The sequence below is a fragment of the Equus caballus genome, chromosome 10, assembly GCF_041296265.1.
Source record: "Equus caballus isolate H_3958 breed thoroughbred chromosome 10, TB-T2T, whole genome shotgun sequence".
NCBI classification, from domain to species: Eukaryota; Metazoa; Chordata; class Mammalia; order Perissodactyla; family Equidae; genus Equus; species Equus caballus.
Genome location: NC_091693.1, coordinates 58,376,140 through 58,392,354, shown reverse-complemented (window position 1 = coordinate 58,392,354; position 16,215 = coordinate 58,376,140). Strand labels below are relative to the sequence as shown.

The 16,215-nt window shown below is 36.2% G+C and overlaps 1 protein-coding gene across 4 annotated transcripts in view; it reads left to right on the top strand.

Moving 5' to 3' along the window:
* The window catches only part of MCHR2 (melanin concentrating hormone receptor 2), a 46,227-nt gene extending 42,393 nt beyond the window's left edge, over positions 1 to 3,834 (top strand). For all 4 annotated transcript variants that reach the window (XM_001503901.4, XM_070223588.1, XM_070223589.1 and 1 more), the window contains one exon: positions 1,374 to 3,834. In XM_001503901.4, the coding sequence (XP_001503951.1) occupies positions 1,374 to 1,689 (316 nt within the window). In that variant the 3' untranslated portion in view covers positions 1,690 to 3,834. The remainder of the gene's footprint in view (positions 1 to 1,373) is intronic.
* Positions 3,835 to 16,215: the final 12,381 nt, after the last annotated feature.

The following is a 16,215-nucleotide window of genomic DNA, read 5'->3' as shown; positions in this document are numbered from 1 at the left end:
GAGAAAGTTGAAATGGAATTATATGGAATATCAAGACACCGACAGCTGGAGAGGGTGGGTGCTTGAGCCCTTTTAAAACAGTTCTCCAAATCAGATCACTTTGCTCCCAACACTTCCCTCAGAAATACTAAGAGCATATGAAACAAAACTCGTACTGTCCAGCTGTCTCTCAAAATACAAGAAGTTAGAGGAATTATGGTGCCTACTCTGATAAACTGTGGAGGAATCATTATCTTAGAATGATTTTCAGCTGCTGTACTTTTTTTCCTATCATTCCCCAGGCTCGCTCATCTGCTTCAACCATGTCCCAGGGAAATCTCTATTAAATGTCTAGATATGACATAACATGCTAAAATTGGGGGATTTTAAAATATTTTTTATTTTATAATAATTTTAAATTTGCGGAAAAGCTGCATAAATAGTACAGAGAGCCTCCATATACTCCTTACCCAGTTTTCCCATTATCTTACCTTACTATGATGTATTTACCAAAACAAAGAAAAGGGCATTGGTACATTATTATGAAGTAAACTCTACCCTTTTATTAGATTTCAGTTGTTCCATTAAAATACTCCGTCTGTCCCAGAATTCAATCCAGAGCACCACATTGCATTTAGTTGTCATGTCTCCCCAGTCTCCTCTGGTCTGTGACAGTTTCTCAGTCTTTCCTTGTTTTTCATGTCCTTGATAGTCTTGAGGAGTCCTGGTCAGGTATCCTGTAGAATGTCGCCCCGATCTGGGTTTGTCTGATCTGGGTTTGGTATCAGAATTAGACTGCGGTTATGTGTTTTTGGAAAAAATCAGCTCTTCTCATCACAACATATCAGGAGGCACATGATAGCTACATGACATCTCTGCTGATGTTAACCATGATCACTTGGTTACGGTAGTCTTTGGCAGGTTTCTCCACTGTAAAGTTACTGTTTATCCCTTTCTCTACACTATTCTTTGGAAGCAAGTCCCTAAGCATAGCCCACCTTCAAGGGGGCAAGGGGCGGGTGGGAATTAAGATTCGTCTCCTAGAAAAGGGAGTATCTACATATTTTATTTGGAATTCTTCTGTAAAGAAGGTATGTCTCTTCTCTCCCCTTTATGCATCATTTATCTATAAGAGCATAGACTCATGTATATTTCTTTGATATTTTGGATTTTAATTCAATACTATATCACTTATTTTGTTTCTCAGAGTGTTCCAGCTTTGGGAAGTTTTTAACAGGAATGAAAAAGAATCTTTTCACAATGCCCTGAATAAGTAGGAATAAAAATGAGCTTTATAGTCCAAAGCATAGTCATTATGAAAAGGTTATAGGAGATAATGGCCCCATAATTTCTATGGTTGTTTACTTTCTGTCGCCCTCTTGTTTCCTTTGTAGTTACAATCCCAGTGTTCCAAGGCAGAGAGTGATGAAGCTGACAAAGATGGTGCTGGTGCTGGTAGCAGTCTTTATCTTGAGTGCTGCCCCCTATCACGTGATCCAGCTGGTGAACTTGCAGATGGAGCAGCCCACACTGGCTTTCTATGTGGGCTATTACCTCTCCATCTGTCTCAGCTATGCCAGCAGCAGCATTAACCCTTTTCTCTACATCCTTCTGAGTGGAAATTTCCGGAAACGCCTGCCTCAAGTGCAGAAAAGAGTGACTGAGAAGGAAATCAACAACATGGAGAACACCTTGAAATCAAGCTTCTAGGAGAGTACATGGATCATCAAAAGTCTAGACAGGCTTGCCTATGTTATTGGCATTACTAGAAAGGACAGGTGAAGTGATGTACTTGTGCCCATTCTTTGTACTTGTGATCCATAGTAGCATGGAACAGAAGTATAACCATTGACATGCAACGAGTTTAATATGTTAACTTTAGTAAAATGCAAAATACTTATCTATACTGAGATGGAGTGGGATAGTCTAAGACACTCAAACTCCGTGCTTGTGGATGTCATTTCAGCATGTTATAGACTAGTCACTGATAAAAATGGCCATCCATGATCATCAACTGAAAAGTCACCAAGGAATCTGATTTTGCAGTCTCCACTGAGGCCTCATGCCCTTGAGGTTCCCAAGAGGGGACCACTTCACAACGAGATCTGAAATTTGGCCGTTTTTTATCTTCAAAAATGTCAATTTCACAGGGTCCAATCTAATGCCTTCAATAATCAGCTCCCTCCATTAGCATAATAGTTACCATGTATTGAACACGTGCAACATGGAAGATTACATGTAACAAGCTGCGAGGTAACTATTACCTCGGTTTACTAAGGCTCAGAAAGGTTAAGCGCTGGCCTAATACTGCACAGCTACATAAGAGCTGGGTTGAAATCCAGGTCTGTCTGTTTCTGTTATTTTACTGCAATGCCTTGGCAACCTGTACCTATCATACTGGAGAGAGCCAATAATTTGGAGATTTTTTTTTTTTGGTTTCTCCTACAGCCCCACAAGGAAAGAACTAAAGTCTGGAAGAATTGAGTTGATGGTTTAAGCATATTCTTTTATATTTAGCTTTGTTCTCATGCCTATGAATTGTGGAAACCAGCATCCGCATTTTAACGATAGTATTCTACAGGATGTTAAACACACACTTAGACACATTCTGTTTAGGTTACAGTATATGTTTGTTCAAAGGTACAAAAAGGAATTTGCCCTAAAATTCATAGTTGTTCATTATATCTATCTTCTCCTCTTTTGACTTGTATAAATCACGCACTTCAATATAGTAAAGAGAGAAAAAAATTTTAAAGCCTGTATTCTCAAAAAAGGTAAATATTCTTATTTTGTTTGTGAGTAAAATCTGTAAACCCACCTCCTTTATCGAAATACATAACACTACTTACTCCATGGACGTCTGAAACTGATTTTTAATCATCCCTTTATATAAAAGAGTCATGGAGACCAACTTTTTTAACAACTTGATCTCCGTTTTTATATCTCAATTGTCAAGACACGTGACTTTTCACCTGATGTATTTGGTTCTAGATCTTTAAAGAGACCATTTTGGAAGAAGCTGATATCTAATGCAGATCTGGATGAGAGGTCATGTAAACAATGTGAGAACTACAAACTGAGACAGGTCACATCTGAGATATTTTAGTTCTGTAACTGAGCTCTGGACAGCTACACACAGAGACTGGATGCTTCTTTATCATTTTGATCAAAAGCTGGGTCGTGGCTACAGTTTCCCAGGTCTTCATTCTCATTTCTCCAAGGTGCAACAGTCAGGGTTCAATGAGGAACCCTGACGTCTGAGGACCCGACACAATGGGTCATAAACAGATGTTATCATTTGATAATTTAAGAGCAATGGAAGAATTTACCTCCATTGTCTTTTTTAATAGAGAAAATATTATGATTTTAAAGATTTAAATGGTTTTAAGCCAACAGACTTTTTCTAATAGCATTTCCAATAGGCCTCAAATATTTCCAATATATAAATTGGTCAGTGAATTATTTTAATTTATATTTATTAAGAGTTGTAAAGACCTTTAGCATCTAATCAAAATACAAAATAAAAAGGGTGACTATTAAATTCATTTTTTGTGCCTTTGTATAGCTTTTCTATGCATAAGCATATATATATGCAGATTCGCAGAGGTGGTTTGACGGAGATTCTCCTTGTGTTTTGTCTTTTTGCCCATGATCTGATACACGTTTACTTGCAAGAGAAGTTAATGATCAGTTTCACATATCTAATTGATACTTGAGTATTAGTGATTATGTAAAATCATAAATTCATCATAATCCTGTCTCTCTCCTCTATGCTTATTCAATTTTAGGTGCCTCATTTAAATTTTGATTGATTGATATAAATCAATGAATAAAAATTGGTTGTATATTCATTTACTTCTGGCCTGTAGCTTCTATTCTTTTTGTGTGTGTGTGAGGAAGATTGGCCCTGAGCTAACATCCACTGCAAATCTTCCTCTTTTTGCTTAGGGAAGATTGTCCCTGAGCTAATATCTGTGCCAATCTTCCTCTAGTTTGTATGTGGGATGCCACCACAGCAAGCCTTGATGAGCGGTGTGTAGGTCTGCACCCGGGATCCAAACTGGTGAACCCTGGGCCACCAAAGTGGAGCACATGAACTTAACCATTAAGCCACTGGGCTGACCCTGGTAGCTTCTATTCTTAAGGTTTTATTATGTAAAATATTTCATATTTCCTTAATATAGTTTCTCCTGAAGAATAAAGACTTAAGAATTAGTAAAATGTGTCCTAAATATGGCTAATAGTCTGAAGATACTCCTCACATCAGATTCCTAGGCACTTGTATTACACCTGAAATCCCAGAAATTACTGCTTTCTGTGGATTATGATATCACAGGGATCATGGAATCTTGGACCTGAAAGATACTTTAGAAATTATCAAATGCTACAGATGAGAAAAATGAACCTCAGATCAAATTATTTTTAACACAGTCCAGTGTGTGTCCAGAGATCCACGCCTAATGGGCAGCTGGAAAACAGGCCTGAGTTCTTTCCATTGAACTTCTCTCAGTTGTGGGGCAGTGGAAAACAACTAGTAAGAAAATTAAATTTGACACTTAATGGCTAGAGCACATTCTTGAGAGTTTAGTGAGTAAATCAAGATTGTATAATTATGTTTTTAAAGTTATAGAATTAAAAAAACTGATTCTTCATAATTTGCTTGGACTCGTCAGCATGGCAGAGATTAATTTTCCATTCACTTCACAGAGTTCTGTGGAATGAGCCCAAAGCAAAATATAGAAATTAGTAATATTTTGTTTTACTATCCCTATTTTTTTGTTGATATCTCTCTATACCAAGATGTTATTTCACTGTACGGGTAGCCTCCTCCCTCACCTAAGGTTAGAAACAGCTTTGACTACAGCCATGACTCCTTCGTGCCTTCACCCCACAGGGATAGCATCAAATTGTTTCATTTGTTCTTTTAGCCATTGGCTCAGATACGGCTATAGTCCATTCAAAAGACTGTGCTAAACTGGTATCTTGATTTCCGGTGTTTGTAAATTTATCATTTAACACGTGGCTCCACTGAATTTTTTTTTTTCAAATGCCCAAGGCATTACCCAATCTCAAGAACTGAAAATCCAATGTCTCCTGTGTTTCCTGCACATCAACTCTATCTACGAGTGAACCAGAGAACAATCTCCAGTGATTTCTCAATTCTAAAACACAACTCATCGTAAAACGCACCATTGATTCAATAATTGCCTTTGGGAAAGAAAAATATAACATTAAACATTCGCATTAATAGTAAAATGTACCCTAATTTCAGAAACACTAATGTGGGAAAATGCACATCATGAAACTGAGGGGAAAAAAAACAATATTGACAATTCCTCGATGCATTTTCTTCTAAGATCAAATATACTCATCTCTGTCACTCAGTGAAAGAATTCTCCACCCAGTGATTCCCTCACTACCAGCAAATGCCCAAATCCAAACACATCCGTGAATCACATAAAAGGATCAAAATTGATTAAACATCTCACAAAATGTTTTACTTTTTTTCAGGCACAGGATTGATAAAAATGTGAATAATTTTCAAATAAATTGTATTTCTGTAGCAACAAAGCTACAAGTACTTGCTGCCTTAACAACTGGAAAACTTAACATTGCATCCAGAAAGTAAAGCTTTGAGGTTCTTGAGCATTAAAAGCTATCTTGGGCTTCATCACACCATTATTGGGAACATAATTCTGGGGTACTGATTCAAAGGTATTCTCTTCTATCAGAAATTTATTTAAAAGTATAAAGTCACCCCCTAATCAAAAGCAAAAAACATTTCTAAAATATTACATCATTTTACTGAGAATACAGCTGTTTCTGTAGCACATTTAGCAAAATGTGTTGCTCTTCTTAACTTACAGAACTGAATACATTTGATATTTCTCTAAAAACATTCAAGGTGAATATCCTTCTTTTGCTAATAGATTTAAGTAATAATAGGCACTTCTTAATAATAGCTATCTAAAACATTATCTATAGATTTGTTCCCAAACAATTGACAAAATTATTTCCAGGAATAAGAAATAAGGAATGAGGTTCCTGTCCGTTTTCAACATTGCGTAGAAAGCTTTGGAATTCCTGGTGTGTCATTAGACTTGGTTTAAGTTCCAGCCTCATCAATTACTAAGTGTAAAAGACCTAGGTAAACTATTAACCAAACTGCTTAATCATATGGGTGAGGAAAGTGGAGCCCAAAGAGGGTAAACAAAGTGAACCAGCTTTTTATTGTCAAAACCAGGGCAAAATTTGAAGCTCCTGACTCGGGCCTTCCCTGTTTCCCCCATATCATTCTCTGTCAAATAGGCTGCACTCAGAGTAGGAGGCTGTGGATTTCATGCCAAGAAGCTTGGTTTATAAACGCAGTGAGATACTTATAAATGCAATGAGATGCCTTGAAGTTTTTTTTGAGGAGAGCCATGTCACGATCAGATCTTTGCTACTGGAAATAACTGGCAGTGGAGTATATAACGGGATAAATGGGAAGAGCCTAGGACTGGAGAATCAGGCAGGAATTTATCACAATGGTCCAGATGAGAGGAAAGAATGCTTCCAACTAGGCAATGACAATAAAGCTATATATGTTTAGCTACCATTTGTTGAGTGCATACAGTGTGCCTGACATTGAGCATAATCTCATATAATCCTTACACCAACCTCCAGAACTACATACTACTATTGTCACCATTTTATAGCCGAGGAGTTGAGAACTTGGAGTTAAGTAACCTGCCTAAGCTTACAGAGCTAGCAAGGGGGCGACCCAGGATTCAAACCCCTGTCTGATGATCTTAGGCACGATGCCAATGCTTCTCAAACTTTACAGTGCATGCATATCATTTGGGGATATTGTTAAAATATAGATTCTCTTTGGTTTATGTTTTGAAAGAGAAGGATTTTTTTCAGCTATGTTGAAGTATAATTTATAAATAGGATTGAATATAGTTAAGGTGTAACAACTTGATGTTTTGATATATGTAGACATTGTGAAATGATCATCACAGGCAAGTTAATTAACTCATCCATCACCTTACATAGTTACCACTAATTTATTTATTGTGGTGAGAATGTTACTGCACAAATATGGGGTTCTCCTACCTGATGCACATTTAAAAAAAAAAAAAAGCCAATTATTATGGCATCAACTTTTGAGAAGAGAAAACAGCTTTATTTGGAGATCAATCTACAAGAAGCCAGGAAGTATATGTTCTCAAATCTATCTCCTCAATCCAGGGCTTGGGGCAAAATTTATGGGATGAAGGGCAGGGTGGTCTGATGTTTGGAGACAGATGATTGGAGGTAAGGAGAAGGGAGGTAACTGATCATCTTCGTAAGCATAGTCAAGCTTCATGGCTTTTCATTGGACTCATGTTCACAAAGTGTCAGTGTTACCATGATCTGAGGGTGGAGTTTTTAGCTCCTTGACATCAGTCACCTACCGGTGATTCACACAGGCCCAGTTGATGAGTCAGTGGTCTTAACCAGCCTGAAGTGGACAAGGAGTTGTCTCTCAGTTCCCGAAAAACCACTGTTAATTACTCTGTTGATAAGATGGAGTTAGTTAAATTAGTCCTGGAGGGCCTGTGGTTACCAGCACTCTTAAGATTTACCCTCTTAGCCAACTTCAAATATACAATGTTGTTAACTATAATCACAATGCTGTACATTAGGTCTCCAGAACCTACTCACCTTACAACCTGAAACTTTGTATTCTTTGACCAACATCTTCCCATTTTCCCCTTCTCCTATCCCCTGCCAACCACCATTCTACTCATTGTTTCTACGAGTTTGACTACTTTAGAGTCCATAAAAGTGAGATCATGCAGTATTTTTCCTTCTGTGTCTGGCTTATTTCACTTGGCATAATGTGCTTCAGGTTCATCCAAGTTGTCACAAATGGCAGGATTTCCCTGTTTTTAAAGGCCGAATAATATTCCACTGTGGGGTGTGTATTGATACATATACATATATGTGTATATGTCACATTGTCTTTATCCATTCAACCATTGATGGACATTTAGGTTGTTTCCATATCTTGGCTATTGTGAATAATGCTGCAATGAACATGGAAGTGCAGATATCTCTTCGACATAGTGATTTCATTTCTTTTGGATATATACTCAGAGGTGGGATTGCTGGATCAAACGTCAGTTCTATTTTTACTCTTTTGAGGAACTATACTCTTTTCCATAACAGCTGTGCCAATTTACCTTCCCACCAACAGTGTACAAGGGTTCCCTTTTCTCCACTCCTCACCAACACTTACCTTTTGTCTTTTTCATAATAGCTATTCTAACAAGTGTGAGGTGATATCTCATTGTGATTTTGATTTTCTTTTCCTTGATGACTGGTGATGTTGAGCAGCTTTTCCTCTACCTGTTGGCCACTTGTATATCTTTTTTGGTGAAGTGTCTATTTAGATCCTTTGGCCATTTTTTAATTGGGTTATTTGTTTTCTTCCTATTGAGTTGTTTGAGTTCCTTATATATTTTGGATGTTAACCCCTTCTCGGATACATGATTTGAAAATATTTTCTCCCAATCTATAGGCTGTTTCTTCAACCTGTTGATTGTTTTATTTGCTGTGCAGAAGCATTCGAGTTTGATGCAATTTGACTTGTCTATTTTTGCTTTGGTTGCATGTGTTTTTGGTGTCATATCTGTGGGGGAACAGAATTTGCTATTCCAAAATGTGTCTCTTAGGCTTAATTATTTTTAAGAAAAAAAGACTCAGGAAGAAACGCTGATCTGCCTCCCAATTGCCTAAACAATTTAAGGTAGAAGGCCTGTTTCAGGAAGGAGCTAATACCATAGATAACTATGGTATAATATGAACTAGTTGTGGTTCACAGGGAGGAACCTAGCAAGGCCCATTTGATCAAAGTCCTCTCCATGTTTCATTGTCTTTGCAAGGCATTGCAAACATTTGTTTACCAAATATTTGCTTTTCCACCTCCATGTGAATTTCCTTCCTCCTCTTTGTGGTCCTAAACCACTACCCCCAACATCCTCCTTTGTCTTTAGCTGAAGATGGTATTTAAGATGGTGGCTTCAGCCATTTTGGTGAGTTACCCAGTTTTCCTGGGTTTCTCCTATGTATACACCCTATTAAATTTGTCTGATTTTCTCCTTTATTCTGTCTCATGTCACTTTAATTCTAAGACCAGCCAGAAGAACCTAGAAGGGTAAAGGGATATTTCAGCCTGCATATTATTTCTCCCCTACAGATCTATGAAATCAGTGTCAAGACTAATATCAAGAAGATTTTTCCCTATGTTTTCTTCTTGTAGTTTTACAGTTTCAGGTCTTACATTTAAGTTTTCAATCCATTTTGAGTTGATTTTTGTATATGATGTGAGAAAAGAGTCCAATTTCATTCTTCCACATGTGGCTATCTAGTTTTTCCAACACTATTTATTGAAGAGATTCTCCTTTCTCCATTGTGTGTCCTTGGCACCCTTGTCAAAAATCAGTTGACTATAATAATGCATGGATTTGTTTAGGGGATCTTTAGACTCATTCCATTAGTCTATATGTCTGCCTGTATGCAAGTACAGTACTGTTTTGGTTACTTTAGCTTTTTAATATATTTTGAAATCAGAAAGTATAATGCCTCTAGCTTTGTTCTTCTTGCTCAAGATTGCCTTGGCTATTTGGGGTCCTTTGTATTTACATATGAATTTTAGGATTGTTTTTCTATTTCTGTAAAGAATGACATTGGGATTTTGATAGGGTTTGCATTGAATGTATAGATCACTTTGGGTAGTATAGACATTTTAACCATATTAATATTTTCAACCCATATACACAGAAAGTGTTTCTACTTATCTGTGTTTTCTTTAATATCCTTCATCAATGTTTTATAATTTTCAGTGTACAAGCATTTCACCTCTTTGGTTAAGTTTATTCCTATTTAATTCTTTTACTTGGTATTGTAAATGGGATTGTTTTCTTAATTTTCTTTTCAGATAGTTTGTTGTTACTATATAGAAACACCACTAATTTTTGTATTTGATTATGTATCCTACAACTTTACCAAATTCATTTATTAGTTCTAACAGTTTTTGTTGAGTCTTTAGGGTTTTCTACATATATGATCTTGTCATCTGCAAACAGGAATAATTTTACTTCTTCCTTTCCAATTTGGTTGTCTTTTATTTATTTTTCTTGCCTAATTGCTCTGGCTAGGACTTTCAGTACTGTGTTGAGTAGAAGTGGCGAGAGTGGGCATCCTTGCCTTGTACTGAATCTTAGAGGAAAAGCTTTCAGTTTTTCACCATTGAGTATGATGTTAGCTGTGGGCTTTTCATATATGGCCTTTACTGTGTTGAGGTAAGTTCCTTCTATACCTATTTTGTTGACAGTTTTTATTTTGAATGGATGCTGAATTTTGTCAAATGCTTTTTCCGCATCTATTGTGATGATCAGGTGGTTTTTATCTTTCATTCTGTTATTGTAGTATATCACATTAATCTATTTCTTGTATGTTGAACCATCCTTTCATCTCAAGGATAAATTCCACTTGATCATGGTATACGATCCTTTTAATGTGCTGTTAGACTAGTTTGTTAGCATTTTATTGAGGATTTTTGCATCTAAGTTCATTAGAAATATTGGCCTATAGTTTTATTTTCTTGTGGTATCTTTTTTTGGTATCTGGGTGATGGTGGTTTCATAAAGCGAGTTTGGAAGTGTTCCTTTCTCTTCTATTTTTTGGAAGAGTTTAAAGAGGATTGATACTAATTCTTTGAATGTTTGGTAGAATTCACCATGAAGCCATCTGGTTTTGGGTTTTTCTTTGTTGGGGTTTTTTAATTACTGATTCAATCTCCTTACTTGTCATTGGTCTGTTCAGGCTTTCTATTTCTTTTTGAATCAGTCTTGGTAGGTTGTATGCTTCTAGGAATTTATCCATTTCTTCTAGGTTATCCCACTTTTTGACATATAATTGTTCATAGCAATGTCTTATAATCCTTTGTTCTTCTGTGGTATCAGTTGTAATGTTTCCTCTTTCATTTATGATTTTATTTCTTTGTCTTCCCTCTTTTTTAAAATGCAAATTCTGATTTAATAGGTCTAGCTGCAGTCTTAGATTCTGAATTTCTAACAAGCTCCCAGTTGATGACAATGCTGTTCGTCCATAGACCACACTTTGAGCTATAAGGAGTTACGTCCAATGGAAATGCAAAGGAGGAGAGAGACAGGATAAATCTCCCAAAAATAAAGTTGGTTATGTAGATTAGGAAATAGAGAGCAAGAGGAAATGATTTTGAGATTTCTAGCCTATTGGAAAATTGCCAGTTGACATGGGAACCAAAGAGGAGGACCAGCTGCAATCTGTATTCATTAAATGGTGTTTCTGTCTGTCTCTTCTTAAATCAATTTTAAAAAGAAAAAGAGCCAAACCCACTCTCTTAGCAATTACCAAAATCAGGCTACCAGCAGTAAACTGTACGTACATGTCTACTTACTTATTGAACTCTATTGTTTATTAGCAGCCCAGCCACAACAATAATCTCTGGTTTCATAAAATCACCAACCCATTATAGTTTTATATAATTACTTAAATCAGGATTGACGTTGAGATAGAAAAGCATAATACAGACAGCAGGGATTAATTACTGCATAAAGAGTTCAGAGAAGGCGGAGGGGTACTACAGGCTATTATGTTAGTCAACCTGTGTTGGCATCCCTAAATTGCTACTTACTGGCTTCAAGACTTTGAGCAACTTCTTTAACTGTTCTAACCCTCAGTTCCACATCTATAAACTGACATGATGATATTACCCACTTCATACACTTTTTTTGAGATGTAAACTCTTCAAGCACTTAGAACACTGCTTAGACAGTGTAAATACTTAGTACCTTTAGTATTACCACTATCCTCATCATCTTCATTATCATCATCACTTAAAAATACTTGATACATCGAAAAACATAGGTATAATATTTTCCAATCCCTCCTATTGAGAAGTAGAGTCTATTTCCCCAAACCTTTAAAGTAGGCTGACTTTTTGACTTCTTTTGACCAATAGATTGTGGCAGAAGTGATATTATGTGAATTTCAAAGTCTAACCTTCAAGAAGCTTTACAGCTTCCACCTTTGCCCTCTTGAAATCCTGCACTGCATCACCATGTAAAAAAGCCAGTCTAGCCTACTGGAGGATGAAAGGTCACATGGAAAAGAATAGAGGAACCCCAGCTGGTAACCAACACCACCTGCCAGACATGTGAGTGAGACCATCTTGGACCTTACAGCCCAGCTGACTGTCCAGTATTTACAGTCGTGTGAGTGACCCAGGTGAAAGCAACAGAGGAACCATCCAACCAATCCACAGGGTAAAAAATAACAAATTGTTGTTTTAAGCCATAAGCTTTGGGATGATTGTTTCACAGCAATAGATAACTGAAACAGCATCCACGAAAGTGACAATTAATAAAATGGTTCTTGGTGATAAAAAAAAAAAAGTTGTGAGCCTCTAAAGTATTGCAGTTATTATGAATCTTGATTCCTTCCTCTCTTCCTTCCTTCCACAAATATTTATGAAGCCCCTAGCATATTCCAAATAAAATACTAAGTTTCAGATATAGATTGACAAAACATTTTCCTGCCCTTACAGAGTTTACAGTCCGATTAGCATTAAAAATGCTAACACATAAACAAGTATACAATTGTAAATTGTGATAGGTGCCTAGAGGAGAGAATAACAGACATACCTTAGCTGTATTGGACAGTTTTTCATCAGCACTTAGACACAGAGCAACTGTGAAATAAATTCTCTCCCTCTGATTTTATTCTAAAAGAAATGGCTATTGCATTGAACTCAAAATGTTTAAAGAATGAAGAAACTGTTGTTCTATCTCTTTTTTATTCAAAAGAGTAGATATAAATAAACTGTCTACAGTGATGGAGAAAACAGATGGATTTGAAAATGCAAGCTCACACTGAATATAATTAACTTGGAAAGGGAGAGAAGCAAATGACGCCTGAGATCATAAGGTGCCCAGGAGACAGGCAAAGAGCTACCTTATTTTTAACACCACAGTAGTTTCAACAGTAAGGAAAATTCAAACTCAATTAAAGTCTCTGAAGAAGCGAAAGAGCAAATGAAGAAAGAAAAAAAATGTGGCTATTGGAGAGTAATTAACATTTTAACTCTGTAGCCAGCCTGAGTAGGTGTTCACTGCTTATTAACAGAGCTTGGGTTTCCAGGATCATTGCAAATGAGAAGTCTTGTGAAAGCACTCTGGGTGTTGTTTCCTCTTCGATTCTGAAGGAGCTCCACCTGAAGAGACAAATGGCTTAGGCAAAGCACTTCTCCAACAGGAATGGAGAGTTGCCTTCTGCACAGAGGGCGTCTTGTTTGCATACCCAAATATTGGTCACTTGGATGTTAGTTATTGGTTAATTGGATCAGATAGAAAACAAGGTGACGCTTGAGCTTGACATGGTCATGGGCTTGATAATGGTCATGTCCTAGGCCACTGTGATTGAGACTCAGCTATAGCCTGGTGTATACAGCCCTTCACCACTAAACCCCAGCCGCCAATCCCCTCTGCTCACCCTACAATTTGGTCAGTCCTATGCATGGGGCATACTTTCACAAATCCATGCTTTTTCTTGTGCCCTTCCTGCTACCTAGAATACCCTTATCTCTTCCACCTAACAAACTCCTACTCATTAGACCCAATTTAAATATTATTTTCTTCCACTCCCACTGCCCAAGCAAGCCAAATTAATCACCCCTTGTTAATACTTCCATACTACTGTGCGGCTCCCTCTATTATAGGGTAACAGTAATAGCATTTTATGCTTGTCTTACTCACTACGTTGTAAGCTCCTCAAACCCAGAACGTACCTGACTCATCTTGGTATCAATTGTGCCTAAATATCTATCACATAATGGGTGTTCAAAAAGGAAACATTCAATTAATGAAATAAATTAATTAATTAATGAGAAAGGAAAGGAGACAAAGAATACTCCAAGGGATGTTGGGGGGTGCATGTATGCCTGTGCATGTATTATGTATATATATTCATATTTATATCCACAGTTGTAATTATACATGGATTTGGAAAGATATATATCTAGATGATAACAACTAGGAAGATTTCTCATATGCTTAAACTACAAAAACCTTTTTGTGATCAAGATGCTGTACAAATCTCTTCGAACATTTTCATCTCTTTATTCTGAGTGTAGTAATAAGGCACTGGCGTATCACCTGTGTATTAAAATACTTGAAGGCATTGCCTTTATTTAGGTTTCAGGTAGGATTTTCTAAAAGGTGACTGATGTGCATCCCTCAAGATTTAAAGTGAAAAAGTGTAAATAAATGAGATAAAAATACTTGAAGAAGTTTGAAATGCCTTGCTGCAAATCTATGGGAAAGATATTTAAGAAATGATGCAAGTGCTTGACCGAAAGCTTACACCTCGGTAAACCAACTTCTAAACTTCCAAAATGCCTAGTACATGTTTAGAACACTTGAAAAGTCAAAGAATAACCTTTTTGAAATTATATAAGTACATTAAGTATCAAGCGGAAAAGACTCGGTGCTGTCTTCTTTTTCAATGAATCATAATCCCATAAATGTTATCAAGCAAATAACCACAGGTTCTAAACACAGATGGTTCTACAGATGTCTTCTCTATATGCATAAGTTCTATCTTGCTTCCATAGAATTATTAAAATTTTATAGGCATTTGAAAAAGTGATTTAAATATATTCCCGCAGTCAAGTTTTTTTAATAATTCTTACTTTTTTTCTCTGAACTTATAAAAGATGTAAAAATTTTCACTATAGAGAATTTTGAGAACAAACAAGTCATTTTCTTTAGAAGAAAATAAAGTCATCCCTGATTCAGCAGCCCGACATAATTATTGCTAATACCTTTTATAACAACTTTTCATTAGAAAAGTAATATAACTAGAAAATTTAGAAATACAAAAGCAAAAAATAAAATGAAAATTTCAATGTTTTCTATATCAGTTTTTTCTAAGTGTATGTGTTATTTTAATACAATTTAGACGACAGTATATATTTTTAAATAGAATTTAAGTTACTCTCAGTTTTTCGAGGTTATAGCTAATACTCCAGTGAATTTTGTATGTAAGTATTTGTCTGAGTTTTAACTACCCTTTGGAACAGATTCATAGAAGAGAAATAAATAGATCAAACAGTACTCACTTCTTAAAACTCAATACGAATATATGTTGCCAAGATACTTTGCAAAATGTTGACGCTATGGAATCTCCTACCTGCAATAAATAAGAATATCTGTTTCCCATCTTCTCCATAGTATTTAGTATTTTTATTTTTCATCTCTACTAATATGACGGATCAAAACTTTTTCTCAAATTTTGTGCATTTCTTTGATTATGAAGGGAAGTTAGGCATTTTTCATATGTTAATTGGCCATTTGTATTCCATTTACTGTGAGTTAAGCTCCCTGAGGACAGAAGTGTTGTCTGTCCCCAGACGCTCCATGTCTGCCGTATTGTGATCACTCAATAACTGCTCTAAAAAGAATAGTATTTCATATATTTCAGCCATTTTTCACATGGGTTTATAATGTTTTTATTGTTGGTTTCTAAAAACCATTTATATACTACATGTTTATTGCAATTATTTTCCCCCAACTTCTCGTTTTCCTTTTAATCTTGTTTATGGTGTTCTTTGATTAACAGTCTTTCTTTTTTAGGTAGTCAGATCCATTGCCCTTTTTACTATGTGATTCCTTCTATTGCCTTTGTGCTTTACGAACTCCTTTTCAATTCTGAGATGATTTTCAGTGTAAACATAATTCACAGTTATTATTGGGTGGGGCAGGGCATTTATTACTTCTGTTAATGTGTAAAATTTGCACAAAGAGATTTAGTACCTCATAAGAATAACTCGAGGACTAACTGGTGTGTTCTGGCAGCCTGTATGAAGTGTAAATGTGAGAATTTGGAGAGGATACATTTTTCCTTAACAAGGATTCTTAAACTGGGGTGAATCCTCCGAGCCTATGAAATTCAATGTGTGCTTTTCTCGGTAGGGTCTCAAAGGATTTGTGATTCCAAAATGATTAAGAACTGTTAGAAGTTCTTCAAATATTTTTCATGTCTGACACCATCTGGATTCTCCAATCTTTAAACTTTAACAACTATTCTGCAAATCCCGAGTTTGACATCCCATGAAAAGGAAGAATAAGGCTGAAGAATAGTGACTGAAGTTTTTAAGCTGAAGAC